Source organism: Henckelia pumila, chromosome 3 (assembly GCF_033568475.1).
Source record: "Henckelia pumila isolate YLH828 chromosome 3, ASM3356847v2, whole genome shotgun sequence".
In the NCBI taxonomy this organism is placed as follows: Eukaryota; Viridiplantae; Streptophyta; class Magnoliopsida; order Lamiales; family Gesneriaceae; genus Henckelia; species Henckelia pumila.
The window spans coordinates 152,233,560-152,249,512 of record NC_133122.1 but is presented as its reverse complement, the minus strand read 5'-3'; the positions used below and the strand labels follow the sequence as shown (position 1 = coordinate 152,249,512).

The 15,953-nt window shown below is 35.9% G+C and overlaps 1 protein-coding gene across 1 annotated transcript; it reads left to right on the top strand.

Annotated features, from left to right (window-relative positions):
• Positions 1-5,291: 5,291 nt before the first annotated feature.
• Positions 5,292-10,821, top strand: LOC140890713 (zinc finger protein VAR3, chloroplastic-like). The gene is made up of 5 exons (XM_073298718.1): positions 5,292-5,789; positions 7,007-7,124; positions 8,367-8,644; positions 9,215-9,313; positions 9,414-10,821. Exons 1-5 carry the CDS (start codon positions 5,362-5,364, stop codon positions 10,687-10,689), a joined length of 2,199 nt encoding a protein of 732 aa, XP_073154819.1. The 5' UTR covers positions 5,292-5,361; the 3' UTR covers positions 10,690-10,821.
• The last annotated feature ends 5,132 nt before the right edge of the window (positions 10,822-15,953 follow it).

Here is a 15,953-nt window from a genome sequence, read left to right as displayed (position 1 = left end):
AAGAGATGATATACGAAGAGCTGAGTTGGATGATTGAAGTGAGAATTACTTCAGATAATCATTCAGTCTATCAGATTGAATAGTTCGATTGAATATGATTTCGAGGACGAAATCATTTCTTAGAGGGGAGGAACTGTAAGGCCCGAAAATATTAAATTATTAATTATGAGATTTGAGAATTTAATTCCATAATTTGGGAAAATATTGATAGGAGAAGTTATGGGAATTATAGATTTAATTTCCGAGCCGAAAATATTTAATTTGAGAATTTACGAATTTTGAGATTTAAATTTCGAGAATTCTTAAATTAAAAGATTAAATATTCGATTTGAATATTTATGGAATTTAATATTAAATTCCAAGGTTCAAGAATGAATATGATTTAATTCGAAGGTGAAACCTGATCAGAGACTGATTTGAAATATCGAAGTTTCAAGGGCTGAAGTGCAAAAGGCCGGGATTATTGAATTTAATTCGAATTTATTTAATTTTAATCCGAGTATATTTAATTTGAGAATATTTAGAGTTTTGATTTAAATTCTAATATTCTTAAATTATTTAGGATTGAAATTGAATTAAAAAGAAGGCCGATGACTGAATTGCAATTAATGAAGACTTGAGGGACTAAATTGCAATTTATGTAATACATATCTGATTTTGAATTAGATTTATCAGCATGTTACGTGTATTTCATATACACTTCAGAATTTTAAGAACAGAGAGCCGAGATCCTTTTCTTTTCTTTGAATTTTCGATGTTCGAAACCCTGTAACTTTTGATCCGATCGTTCGATTTCAATTTCGAAAATTGTTCTGGAATCCTTGCGGCGAAGAATTCGATTTGATGTAATTATGTTGATGTTTTCAATAGATTTCGAAATCAGTATGTGGCAAAGATCAGAATTTTATGCTTTATGCATGTTCTTGAGCTTTTGTATCTTGTTTATTCGAACTTGAAGTGACGAACGGAGATTGTTTGGATGTCTTATGACATACCAGCATGGATTCGATTAGTTCTGCTTTGTGTATACCGAGATTTGATAATGTCTTGATGTGATATGTTGGTTCGAAGTATATATGAAGTTAGAATTGATTTCGATATGTCGTCGGTTACCGATTTTCAATCGCTACGCCGTCGATTAATGTTTTGAGACCGTTTTGCGAGCCGATGATTGAGCTGAGACGTTATTGGAGATGTTATTGATGTTTTAACAATTTTATTCTTCCATTTCAGACTAGTTTGGAAGGCTAACGACTCAAGAACGTTGAATTTGAACCAAAGAAGAAGAAGTGAGGTTTGACATGATTTTGATTGAAGATATATTATTGATTTTGATTTGATTCTGACATGATTGAATAGAATGAAGTTTGATATGAATGTTTTGATGCTATGTTTCAGATTTGAATCGTTCAAAACAGAAGAAATACGAAGGTATAATGACGACATCGCGAGTCAGGGATTTTGAAACTCAAGATCGATTATTCTTGAGTTGTCCTGCCAAAACCACATACTTGTTTATGTTTTGATTTGATTTTGATGTTGTCGATCCATCTCAGGTAGTAGATCTTTGAGTTTGAGTCGATATGTTTACGATATGATATGATATTGAATTGATTCTATGCCAAGGTCTGAGGCGACCTTATTTTCGAGTCCAGAATGACTACGATAGATGGATATCCATGTCAAGATCGGTTACGAATCTTGATGACATCGATGATATATGAATCAATTCTTAATCGAGATATGCGTTATTTACTCTATTGTTGAGTCGTTACAAATAGAGTTGATATGATTTATTTAACGCTTTATATGTCGATTATACTGAGAATGTTTTCTCACCGGAGTTTATCCGGCTGTTGCTTTGTTTTGTATGTGTGCATTGCAACAGATGGGGCAGGATCTAGTCTGAGATGACGTTGATAGCTCGGGAGCAAGACTTAGCATGTGTGGACTCGGGTTTAAGCTGAAGAATGGTATTTAGATAACATCGAACATGACATGAAACTTGTGTTTTAGAATCTCACTTTTGAAACTTAGTGTAGCTTGTCGTTTCATGCTTTTATGCTATTCGATTGATGTAATAAACGTATGATTTGATACTTGAGATTTTCTACATGTATATATGCATGTTTTAGAATTGATAAACTCTATTTTGGAGTTGATTTCTGATGATTCGGATTGAGGCCAAGATTTGACAGCAAAAGAATGTATGTTGGAAGTTTTCTGGTCGTCTGGGCACACCCGCGCTGTCCCTGAGCGCACCCGCGCCCTGTTGAAGAAAAGTTTCTGCCACTCCGGGCGCACCCGCGCTGGTCATTGGGCGCATCCGTGCCCATATGAAAAAAAAAAAAAATTGGTTCCTTACTTATTTACTTCTTGGCTTGTAAAGAATATTGATTGCCCATTAAGAAGATAGATTAGCACCCAAGGTTCTCACAAATCGTTTCCGCAATAGGCTCCAAAGATTCATAATATAATGTTAACATGTCGCTTAAGCCATCTAATTTAAGTCTAGGATCTAAAACAAAAGCACATAAAAAAAATTCAGGAATGAGCAAAAAATATTTTTCCCATTTTGCTTTCATGACGAGAATACATTGAGATAAAACACTATCATTAGATTTAACATGTTCATGAAAAATACAAGCAATGTTGCAACAATGTGTTAAAACTAAATGTGAAGTAAGGTAATAAACACCGGATAATTGGTCACTAGTATCATTAAAAACTTTTAAAATTTCACAAATACTAGTGCATATGTTCCATTGATTTGAAAACAAATAAATATCACGAGCTTGAACAAATTGATGAAAAAATGTACATAATAAATCTTTATATTTAAAAGAGGATAATAACAATTTATATGTTAAATTCCAACGAGTTGGAACATCTCGTGCAAATCGTTTAGGCTTCATACCATTTACTCTACAAAATTTTTCCCATTGCTTCATAACTTGAGGATGCGTCCATAAATAATAAATAGCGATCCTAATTGGTTGAATATGCATGCCTAAAATTTTTAGCCCATCTTGAACACACAAATTTAAAATATGACATGTGCATCTAATATGAAAAAATTTGCCACCTAGTGATGGTTTACATATTTTAATAAGCTCACTAATACTAGAAGTATTTGCACTAGCATTATCAAAAGACATTGAAAAAACTTTGGTAGTTAGACCATATTCTTCTAAAATAACAAATATAAGTTGCGAAATATTTTGTGCCGTGTGTGATTCGTTGAAACATTTATATGCAAGCAACCTTTTTTTAATGTTCCAATGACATGTAATACCCATATATGAACAACTTTGCCAATAATCACTCCAAATATCGGAACACAAAGAAACTTTATTATTCAAACTATAAAATTCCTTAATTAATTCTTTCTTTTGATCAAAGACTAACTTTTTCATTGTGCGTTTGAGACTATTTCTTGGAATACGTCTAATAGAAGGATTTGCACTGTAGAAAGCCAATTTTCAAAAGATAATTTATCGCTAAAACTAAAAGAAAGTTGTTCAACCGCACAAAATTTAGCCGTTTCTTCTCTAAATCTAGCTTCGTTATATTTAAATAGTTGAGATTCATTACCCGATTGAGAAGAGAATGCCGGAATTTGAGTTTGATCACGATCAATACCAATTTTCACCGGATGATTTTTTTCGATATGCCGCGTCAAAGTTCCATAACCACCTCCTTGTTTAAATTTGTAATATTTTGAACAATATTTTCATTTGGCTTCCAAATCACCGGAGGGAAGCGTCACCTTGTCGAAATGTTTGGTGAAGATATCGGATGTCGGGCGAGGCACCGCTCGAGTTTGTCTTTGAGAGGCCGCCGGATCGTTCATACTTTCTTGACTTGCATGATGACATGGTGGTGGTGGTTGTTCAACTTGTTGTCTTTGTTGCGCCTCTTGTCGAATTTCTTGAATTTCATCATCGGAATATTCAAGATCAAAGCCATCGATATTGATTGAGGATACTCGACCTCGGGTGGTATGATGCTCTTTTCCTTTCCTTTTCCTTTGTCACCCCTACGACTTGATCCCGCTCCGGACATTTGTAATTGTATAAATATGAAAATAAATCAACAATTGACAATAAACCAATAATCGAAATTTGATATTTTTGATAATTCAAGAAATTAAAAGGAATTGAGAATAGAGAGAATGAAGAGTTCAAGAGAGAATTGTGTAAACAAAATGAAAGGAGGTTGGGGGTATTTATAGATAAAATCATAAAAAGTAGGTTTTTTTTTTTTTTTTTTTTTTAAATTCCGGTAGACCCGACGGGTCGGCCGGGTTTCAATGGCCACGAAATCGTGGCCGTTGAGTGATCCAACGGCCACTTTCTAGTGGCCGTTGGATCATCTGGGCGCCCCCATGGGCGCCACGTGTCCAATCCGCCGGGTTGGACGGTTCCAACCCGACGGGTCCAACTCGCTGGGTTGACGGTTTTTCAAAGGGAAAATCGGAACCGGACCGCCTAGTGGCCGGTCTGGTCCCGTTTCCGGGTTGGACCTGTTGACCCGGTTAACCGGCCCGCGGTTCCGGGCCCAACCCGGCCCTTGGCCACCTCTAGTCACAATTTCGCCTACTCAATGGAATGGAAAAAATGATTAAAATTTTCTCCCTCTCGCTAAAGAATTCATTTTTATGATATCCCATATCCCCTCACCTCTATCACTAGAGCTGTCAAACAGGCCAATTCATAGCTGGGCGGGCCAACCCACCAAAAACCCATCTTTTGGCGGGTCGATGGCGGGCCGACCCACCGTCCTGGTGGGCTGGAAATCCTCAACCCAAGGTGGGTTGCGGGTTCGGCAGACCGGCCCACGGGTTGAAGCACGACAAATAAAAATAAATAAAAAATATTATAATTAATTATAAATATAATTTCATAAATAAATATTAATATAAACATATTAATAAAAATTTTAATTATTGATTTTATGTGTGTAAATTTTATATAAAGTAATTAATACAAAAAAAATCACAACTTTTATTAAAAAAATACATATATAACAATAAAAATAAAAATAAATTATTAATTTTCTAGGCCCGCGGGCCAACCCGCACGGGTCGCGGGCCTAGGCGGATGGCCCATCTAGGCCCACCTTTTATTTGATTGAAAAAGTTTCAACACAATCTACTTAAATTGTGTGGCGGGACGGGCCAAGCCGATTGACATAACCAAATTGACGTCTCTATCTATCACGCAAAGAATCCACAGGGGCTTGCTGCTACTCACTCCCTTGGACAATCTGATTCAATATATAAATATCAACAATATATGCAAAGGATGAAGACAGCATCCTAAAACCCTTCCATAAATTTTGAAGCCACACACCGCCGGAATGGGCGGCGCCACCAGATTCATTACCCTCCTTGCCGCCCCATTCCAACCTCTCCGACCATCCTTTCTCCTCCTCCGCCACCGCCTCTCTACTCTCAAGACCTCTACCCTCCGCCCTTTCGCTCTCTCCTCCTCTTACAATACCAAACCCCGCCATTCTCACCTTGTCAGCTCATTTCACTCTCAACCCAACAATCTCAACTTATCGGCCAACTCCCAGCAACAGCACCACCACCCCTGGCCTGAATGGACTCATTTTCTCAATTTTTTGTCAGATAGACAGGGTTGGACTTGGTCGGCTCCTAGCCCCGTGGACTTGAAAATACCTTCTGAGGATGCGTTTGTTGTGTACGAGGAATTATCTGACGATTTCGTGCTTGCTGCTTCTAATTGCTTGGCGTTTGCGCGGGACAGACCGAACCTTCTTGGGTTTGTTCTCTTTTCCTGTTCTGTTTTACTGTCACAAGTAACCTGCGAATGTAAAATGGTTCATTTGGTTGTGTTTTCATGAAGGTTAAATGCCAAATGGTTCAACAGTTATGTTTTTGAGACATGCGTTTTGTTTTCTGAGATTTTGTTTTGATAAAGTATTGTTGGACCCGTGGTTGTTTCTCATGTAAGAAACAGTGAAGTGTTCACGGTAGACTGTTGGGATACAAGATAGTGTTAGTGATGATAAAAATAATTGAGAGGGATGGTGGAGGTGTTCCGCATTTGAGGTAAATACATTGCGGAAATGTGTTTAGATAGGGTAATGCATTGTTTGTAGTGTTATATGTGCTAAACAAATGCAGCGAATGCCAGTAGAAATACATGTCTACATGTAGTGTACAAAATGGACGAAGTGTACCGAAAACTGGAAGTCAACACTGTTGTTTTCAATGGTATGATCATATCCATCAATGTACTCAAATAAATCCACTAACAGTGGACAAACTAAGCACTCCCATTAATCCGCTGATAATGGATGTAAACCGAGACACAAAAGGACGCTGGGGATTGAGAGAAACTCTCGTTTTTAATTATAATATCAAAACTGTCTGTATCAACTCTAGTAATAGCCTTTAAATAGAAAACTAAAATCTAATCTAATCAAGAGTTCGAGTTATCCTAGGTAACCAAATGACCAAATCCTAAACCAATCATAAATAAATGAAAGATAGATATATGATACAAACTTAAAGATATTGATAATGACATGTAGTAGTTTAAGATAAAGATAAATCTGTAATTCTGTATGCATCACAATGGTAGATAGGGACTATTCATGTATCTATTGTTGTATGGAGGACTTTTTGTGTGGTGTATTTATGTGCCTTTGTGATGGATGCTTTGGGATTCATGAATTTTCATTAGACCATTGTCGAAGATTTTTTAGTATCAAGTGACAATCTGAATATGTTAAAGAACTAAAGAAAAGTTATTCTTTTGGCTGTTAATATTGATATATCACCATCTTAATTGATGATGGACTTTTGGTCAGTGTAAATACTTCTAACAAAGGTATTTCGGAATTCATGGCTTTAATCAACATTTCACGCCATCCACACTGTGCGGTGTGATTAATCTTGGCTTATGGAATGAGAATAGCTCCTTCCAAATCACATTTACTTCATGAAATAATATAGATTTGACATTCAAATCAGATTGCTTTCAAGGAGGAACATTGAAGCAGTTGTTTCAAATGGAACTCCCTTTTTATTTAAAAGTGCGCTCGACTGTGCAAGGAGGATGAGGGCGTTTCTAGGAGCTGATCAAGGCAATGTAAGTGGATTGGTACTATCTTTTGCGTATGTTAAATTCAAACATGTATGTGTCAAATCTCGCTAGTGCTGGTTATGTTATATTCAAACATGTAAGTTGATTGTTACGATAATTGAAAGGTCAGTTCTCGCTAGTGCTGTTTTTATATGCAATCTTCATCAATGTTGTAAATGGCGGGAGGCGGTGGCGGGGCGGTCAGTGACCGCCTACCGCCTCGGCCGCCTAGGCGGTTGAATTTTTTTAGCAATTTTTAATAGGCAATTATCTATAATCATGAAATGTAATTACAAATAGTCAAAAATTTTTGTGTAATATATGATTAAATAATGTTTTTGCCTAATGAAACTTCATACAATATATACAATCTAGATAAAGTGCAAATAAATATATAAATGCAAACTAACAAGATAAGGTGGTGGAAGATAGCGGCAGCGGCGGAGGGCGGATGGAGGCGGTTTGAGGCAAGTGGTGGTTGATGGTGGAGGACATTTGAAACCAAAAATAAATACAAAAGAGAGTTACATGTGTTTTTATTATATCTAAGATTTTTAAAATTGATTGACTTTGATTGGTTTTTAAAATTATTCGACTTTGATAGTTGACTGGAATTTTAAAATCATTGACCGCCTTGGCTGCCTTCTTGCCCACCTCCGCCGCCTCGACAGCCTGCTTGCCTGCCTCTGCCGCCGGATGGCCTCGGACCGCCTAAAGAGACCGCCTTAGACTAAGGCGGGGCGGTCGAGGGCCGCCTACCGCCTAGGCGGCCGCCTCGACCGCCATTTAGAACACTGATCTTCATAAACCGCCTAGGCGGCCACCTCGACCGCCATTTAGAACACTGATCTTCATAATGAATATTGTTGGTGGATAAGATAAGAACTTCTGCTTAGGTTGAAGCAACAATTTTGTTCTCATAATTAACTTCTTTATAATCAAATATCATTTTATGTACAAAATTAATATGCCAAGAAGTGGAAGTAGTTAAATGGATGTACAATTTATCTTGTATGCCTGAGTGTATTAGATATTAATTATATTTGCACCCAAAAATCATTGCACTCAGCATGCTCTTTGCCTGAAGCGATTCAATCCCCCATTAAGTACTATTTGATGATTTCGCTCGACGTGCTTTTTTATGCATATGAACTCTTTCAATTTGTTGGAATTTTGAATTTGAACACCTTGCTTAATCCTTTGTCTTTGAACTCTTTTTTACTTTGATGAATGGACTACTGATTTCAGGGGTCAGAGTATGAGTACGCAACAACGATTGATCTAATGAAGTATATAATCAGTTATGCAAGCAATCCAACTGTTTCTTCTGGGAAGAATGGTTTGTATAGTAGGGAACTTGTTGATTCATCCATCTGTAATTTGTTGCATGAGCTGGGTGCTGTAAGTGGGGCTCCAACAGGTTCTGCTCCTGCTCAAGAGCAACAGTTGTCAGCCAGACACGGACAAACACCAAGATCACTTGGACGAAATATTGAAATGAAGAGAGGAGACTGGGTCTGCTCAAAGTAAGTATATATGCTCTTGTGTTTACTCAGGGGTACAAATGAACCGAATTGAGCCAAATAGTGTTCATATTATCATATTCAAGCTCGGGCTAGAAAATTTTTAATCAACTCAAAGCTCACAAGATGAAGCATTTATAATCAAACTGAATTTGTATCTGAATGTGGTTCTTTTATATGAACTAAAATATCGAGTTTGTATCAAGTGAAGGCTCGACTTTTGTTTTGAATTCGTTTAATTTTGAATATTAGATGTATGTATTAAAGCTCATAAAGGAATCAAGCAAAACTCTTTAGTTATTGAATGGAATAATTTGATCATGAATTCAGTTCTATATTTTTGAAAATATTTGATCTTTGTTTGAATTCGATGATTCTATATTTGAATATCATTATATTTAAGTTGATTCAAAAAACTTAGAGATCAGCTCAATTTGTTGGCATCCCCATTTTGCCTCTTATTAGGTTGTTTTGTCATATGTTTTTTACTTTTTGTCGGGTCTTCAAGCGTACCATACGGATAATGCTGCATTAACAATGCATTGGCTCTTTTTAACTTGTCTATTTTGACAGATGCAATTTCATGAACTTCGCTAGAAACATGAAATGTCTTGAATGTGAAGAACCCAAACCAAAGAGACAGCTGACCGGAGGGGAGTGGGATTGCCCTCAGTAAGAGTTGTTATATTTCACAGATATGTTGAAGCAATTAGCTATGAATAACCTCAAACCTTATTATTAGTAAAATGACAATCAAGATTCTTTGTCGCAGATGCAATTTCTTTAATTATGGGAGGAATTTGGTTTGCTTGAGATGTGACTGCAGAAGACCCGGCGCCCCCTTACTCAACGCCATTAACTCTGGGTCAGGCTCGGGTTATAACGGGGATTATCAATTCAAAGCCAATATAGATAGTCGAATGGTTGAGAATGAAGGGGAGCTGAATCGATTTTCGGAAATTTCCCCTCGAGATTCAGATGTGGAGCATTTGAAAATCCTACCTATCAGAAACCAAGAAACTGTTTCATCTGAGGCCAGGAATCAAGGTACGGTCAGCAGTGAGACTCAGCATTTCTCTGGTAATTTTCAGTTTCCAAAAGATTCAGGTGGCGAAATTAAAGTGTCCGAGCAATCTGAAAAATCAGAAAACTGGTTCAAGAAAGTGGTAGATTTGTATGATGACAAGGACTTGCCTGGTACAATTTCCGATGAGGATTTTTCTGCACAGATGCCAATGCGCAAGGGAGACAACCAATTTGTCGTCACCAAGAAAAAGGATCGTTCTCTAACTTCACCCAAGTACAAAAGACAGGTAGCTTTGGATCAAGGAAAAGGTTCAAACTTTGTTCCTTTTGTTCCAATCCCTCCTGGCTACTTTGCTATAAAGCAAACAGAGCAACCTGATGGCCTAGATTCTTCGGGAGAAAGTACAAGTAACAACTCTTCCCAAAAAACACCTATCCAAACAGAAAATTTTGACAGCTCTAGACATATTGAGGTGCCAACAAAAGACGACAAAACAGTGAGCTCGGAGACTTCTGTTTTTGCTAATAAGTTTATAGTTGATACAAGTACTGAGTCCAGAAGGGATAACCCACCGACGAGCACAGAATCTTCACAGCCGTCAAATAATTTTGTAACACCTCCCAATTCGAGCCCTGATCAGAGTTCAATCACGTCCCACTCTTTCAATAATAATTCGGGAAAACCGAAAACATCTGGATATGAGAATGTTCGAAGTAGCTGGACAGGAAAGAGCTTGGAGGGGTCGGCTGTGAAGGAACCAGATCCTCTAGACATGTCGGAAGAGGCAAAGGCTGAACGGTGGTTCAAACGTGTTACACAAATAAGTGATATTTCTGAACTTAGCCAGATCCCAGATGAAGATTTCCCCTCGATAATGCCGATGCGGAAAGGTGTGAACAGGTTTGTTGTGAGCAAGAGGAAAACGCCCCTGGAGAGGAGGCTGACTTCCCAGCAGTATAGGAGAAGTCTACCTATTGTGAGTACTGATCATGTGAAAAATGAAACTGATAATAGTAGTTAAAAACAATTCGATCTCTATATCCAAATATGGTGAAATACTGTTGTCTCAGTTGTCAAGATAAGGAATTAAAGAAAAGCTTACTGCTTTGAAATAGATTCTAGTCGCATGTGTTTCGGCTGGGTTCATGTCTTCTATGTTTTTTGTGTATTCATTTTCTGTGATGGAAAGGATTTTTGACTTGTAAGATTGGGATATTGTTTGGGATTGGGATATTGTTTGGGTGAAACAAAATTGACATTACGTGGGAATGAATCTAGGAATACAAAATGAAGCTGAACTCGAACTTGAACTTGAACAGGGGTATAAAATTTGCCAAATTGTGTGAGACCAACTATCCTCTTCACCTTGGGCTTCATTAATTTATCTGGTTCACCCCATAGGTAAGGATGAAGGGGGTTAGTTTTGGTTTTTTTTTGTTTTGTTGTTTGTTTTGTGGTTTTGTCTTGTTTTGTTTGTTTTTGTTTTATTGTTTTGCACTCCTATGAAGCATATACTTAACCGAATAATTATATTCGGTTAATAATTGGATTTCCTATTGGGTCCATACGGAATATTTTGGAAAACTCCGACACCAAGCGGGTGAGATCCAGATGAATTTCATGTACGTTAATCGCTCAGGCTAGTGACATCCAGATGAATTACTTTGGAAAAAATGTTTGGAAATCTCTTCAAATGACGTTATCTTAGAACTATGCCTACATTTAATTTGACACAATTCAGGCAATTCACCCCGTTCATCGTTTGTTAGCAACTTTGAAACAATAATTGCATGCATTATACATAATTGTGTTTTCATACGGAATTTTTTAGGCTTCGTGAGATTCATGGTCTTTTGTAGTGTCTTGATCATAATTAGCAATCTGTAGTGAACGTGTCAGTTTTAAAATATAGATATTATTATACTCTTGTTGTTTCTAAATAAATAAATAGAACTTATTTAAGCCAATAATTTTAATTTCATAATTTCAAGTATATCTTTGCACTTACATAATTACTTATATATTTTTGGATTATATAATAAATGAAAGAAGTGAAGGAATTGTTAGCGGTTAATTTGAGTAATAATCAATATTAAGATATTTAGTTACTAAATTTAAATGTATAGTAAGGGTTTCTCCAAGACTTACAGATCAGAATATCGTAAACTGTTGCAACAAATATCAAAACAGAGGATAACATCCTCGATGATATATTACAAGTTGGTCCATCATATGCTTATAACTAATTCGATTCCATAGCCAAAAAATAAGGCTCAGACCCAGCTCTAAGTGGTAAGGTCGGGCCATGAGAGTACGTAGGTGGTGGAGGCGAGACAAGTTAGAGTTGGAGTTAGAGTTGTGCTAGTTTTGTACTAAAGGAAGGTGACAAGGGTGAGATGAGCTAAAAGGTTTGCTAAAAAGTTAAGATGTGGAGGGTGATAAGTCAAGTAGTTAAAGTTAGTTTTGTCAATTTTTGCCAAGGAGTTAACAATGGTGAAGATGAGCTATGAGGAGTTAGGAATGAGTTTGGGAGTTGGGGAGCCGATGATGTGCTAAGGAGGTTAAGATCAGCATATGAGTTGGGGACCAAAAGATGTGGAAAGGCGAGGAGGTGATAAGGAGGTGGGGATGAGCCAAAGAGTTGATGATGATGGTGGTGGAGGTGAGTAGTTAGGGTAGAGTTTACCCGGGGTGGGCGAGTCCTAAGCGTCAACCTCGCCTCAAAGACGAGGTACTTTAGCTTTAGCCTCGCCTCCAAGGTGAGGACGTACCTTGAATTGCCCAAGGAGGACGAGCCCCGAATGAATAGTGCGTGAGTTACACACACGTGGTCCCTTTCATTTCCTACTATAAATATAAGTTATGCTTATTTCATTTACAACTTATTACTTTTATTTCGATGAGACGCTCAAGCTCCTCTCTTTACTTATTTGCTCACGTCTCTGACTTGAGTATCGGAAGGGCTACACTGGCACACCCTCTGGCCCCCTCTAACATTTTTTTCTTGGTTTTCGGTTCGTTTTGAACTTAGAGGCTAGAGCTTTGCGCTCGAGTCAAATTCGGGTCTTAGATAAGGACCCTCAAATTTTAGTACGTATCACTCAACTTAATGAGCGAGAAGTTTTAGAGAAGTCGGATCTAAAAACATTCTTTGAAAATGGGTCAAAGAGCCCAATATATGTTGCAGTGTTTTCAAAATCGGATCAAACTGGTTGGTTTGATCGAAAACCGGTCACATGTCTGGTTAACATGCTAAAAACCGTTTTAATAGTCAAATCGGCAAATAACTGATCAGACCGGTCAAGAACAGGACCGAATAAATTTATCCGAAAATTTGATTTTTGTATTTTTAAAATCTTAAATTTAATATTTTATTTTATATATAAATGATTAATTGAAATTTATACTTTGTTAAAAATATTATTTTAACAATATTATATTTTTAATTTATTTATTTATTTTTAAAAAAATATATAACTATAATTGATATTTTGAATATATTTATATAGTTAGTTATTTAGTTTTCAAACTATAACAAATATATATATTTTTTGTTTATTTATATACATTTTTAATTTTTTAAAAAATAAAATATAATATTAATTATATTATATTATATAAACTATTTTTCGGTCCCGTCTAGTTAAAGCGATCTGATTAGATCATTTTTAAGGTAAATCAGTTCGATCACCGGTTCGATTATAAAAATATTTATAAGTTGTATTAGAAAAAGTAATGATCTTTATAAAGGATCAGGATGTTTTTATCACTACTGAAGGATGAATCATATCAGAGCCAACCGACAAGATACCAACTCATGAGAAAGCTAAAAAAAGCCAACTTTTACGGCTCAATGAAGAGAAAAAAATCAAATCTCTCCCTGTTACTATATGAAAATGAACCGTCTTCAAATCAGGACGTTATGCTTTATAGCAAATTGTGATGAGTGACCTTTGAGAAGCTTTTCAAGTTGTGTATGAGCCGTCTTCAAATCCAGTTAAAGCGATCTGATTAGATAATATTTTAAGGTAAATCAGTTCGATCACCGGTTTGATTATAAAAATATTTATAAGTTGTATTAGAAAAGATAATGATCTTTATAAAGGATCGGGATGTTTTTATCACTACTGAAGGATGAATCATATCAGAGCCAACCGGCAAGATACCAACTCATGAGAAAGCTAAAAAAAAGCCAACTTTGACGGCTCAATGAAGAGAAAAAAAAATCAAATCTCTCCCTGTTACTATATGAAAATGAACCGTCTTCAAATCAGGACGTTATGCTTTATAGCAAATTATGATGAGCGACCTTTGAGAAGCTTTTCAAGTTGTGTATGAGCTGTCTTCAAATCCAGTTAAAGCGATCTGATTAGATCATTTTTTAAGGTAAATCAGTTCGATCACCGGTTCGATTATAAAAATATTTATAAGTTGTATTAGAAAAGGTAATGATCTTTATAAAAGACCAGGATGTTTTTATCACTACTGAAGGATGAATCATATAGAGCCAACCAGCAAGATACCAACTCATGAGAAAGCTAAAAAAAAAAAGCCAACTTTGACGGCTCAATGAAGAGAAAAAAAAAATCAAATCTCTCCCTATTACTATATGAAAATGAACCGTATTCAAATCAGGACGTTATGCTTTATAGCAAATTGTAACGAGCGACCTTTGAGAAGCTTTTCAAGTTGTGTATGAGTACCGACATCAGCAAATTAGAAAACTCATGTTGGTTTGTGGGAACAATCATTGATGTCGCGTTATCATTTATTTTTTAAAAATATAATTTATATTAATGAACTTTATTAAAATTAATTAAATGTTTTGCAACATGAGGCTTATAATTTTTTAATATAGTTTGTCAACGTCAATCCATATTATCAAAACCAATGTAATCACTATTTATTGTTAATAATGACCAAAACACTAGAAAAGACCACGAAGCCCTAAAAAATTCTTAACGAAGGTATAAGGGCAATACATATTATCGCAAGTTCGCAACCAACATAATCACTATTATTGCTAATTATAACCAAGAGACCAGAAAATTAATTATGACCAAAACATTGGAAAAGATTACGAAGCTAACTAGCCCATGAAACCTAAAATTTTCTTGAGAATACATTGACATATTTGTAAATTCACGATTCAAACTGTTATATTTACAATGATATATTTTACATAAGTGAGTAGTTAACTTGTTTGATTTTAAAATTTTGCAAATACGGCTTATGTTTTTTTAATATATATAGTTTATGTTAATGTCAATACACGTTATCAAAAAACAAGTTTTATTAATAATTGTGGTGACAATTAAACTACACATGAGAAAAATCAAACGCTATGAATCTAGCTAGGCGCGAGAGTCAAAACCAACATAATAACTATTTATGGTTAATTAGATAGATTAGGTTAGATTAATTAGATGTTAGATTATCCATAACATAGACACATTAAAAATTATATAAGCGAGGTTAAATCATGTAATTTTTTATGAAAAATTAATGACTAAGACACTTGTTTATCGCCTCCAAGGCGAGGTACCTTAACTCCAGCCTCGTCTCAAGTGTGAGGTCATACCTTGAATCACCATAGGAGGGTGAGCCCCGAATGAATAGTGCATGAGTTACATACACGTGGTCCCCTTCATTTCCTCCTATCATCAATATGATGTTTGCTAATTTTATTTGCAACTTACTAATTTCATTTCGAGGGGTGCCTAAGCTCTTCTCTTTACTTATTTTTTCATGTCTCTGACTCAAGTATTGGAGATACGCTGGCACACCCTCCCGCCCCACCCACTAACATTCTTTTCTTGGTTTTAGGTTCGTTTTGGACTTGAATCTTTGGGCTCGAGTCAAATTCGGATATCAGATAAGGACTCTCAAATTTTAGTGAGTCTCACTTAGCTTACTGACCGAGAGGTTTTAGAGAAGTCGGATCTAAAAGCACTCCTTGAAAAATGGGTAAAAAAGACCAATATATGTTGAAGTGTTTCAAAATCGGATCGGACCGATCGGTTCGATCGAAAATCGATCACAGGTCCCATTAACATGCTAAAAATTGTTTTAATAGTCAAACCGGCCAGAACCGATCAGACCGATCCAGAATCGAAACACGTTTCTTTTATTTTGAAAACCTTAAATTCAATATTTTATTATGTATATACATGGTTATTTGAAATTTGTACTTCATTAAAAATACTGTTTTAGTAATATTATATTTTTTTAATTAATTTTATTTTAAAAAATATAAGTATAATTGATATTTTGAATATATTTATA

Excerpts from the sequence above, each read along its gene's own strand:
- LOC140890713 (XM_073298718.1), top strand. The coding sequence starts at position 5,362 with ATGGGCGGCGCCACCAGATTCATTACCCTCCTTGCCGCCCCATTCCAA. Across the intron at positions 7,125-8,366 it reads TAGGAGCTGATCAAGGCAAT|GGGTCAGAGTATGAGTACGC; the intron begins GTAAGTGGATTG and ends TACTGATTTCAG. Across the intron at positions 9,314-9,413 it reads GGGGAGTGGGATTGCCCTCA|ATGCAATTTCTTTAATTATG; the intron begins GTAAGAGTTGTT and ends TCTTTGTCGCAG.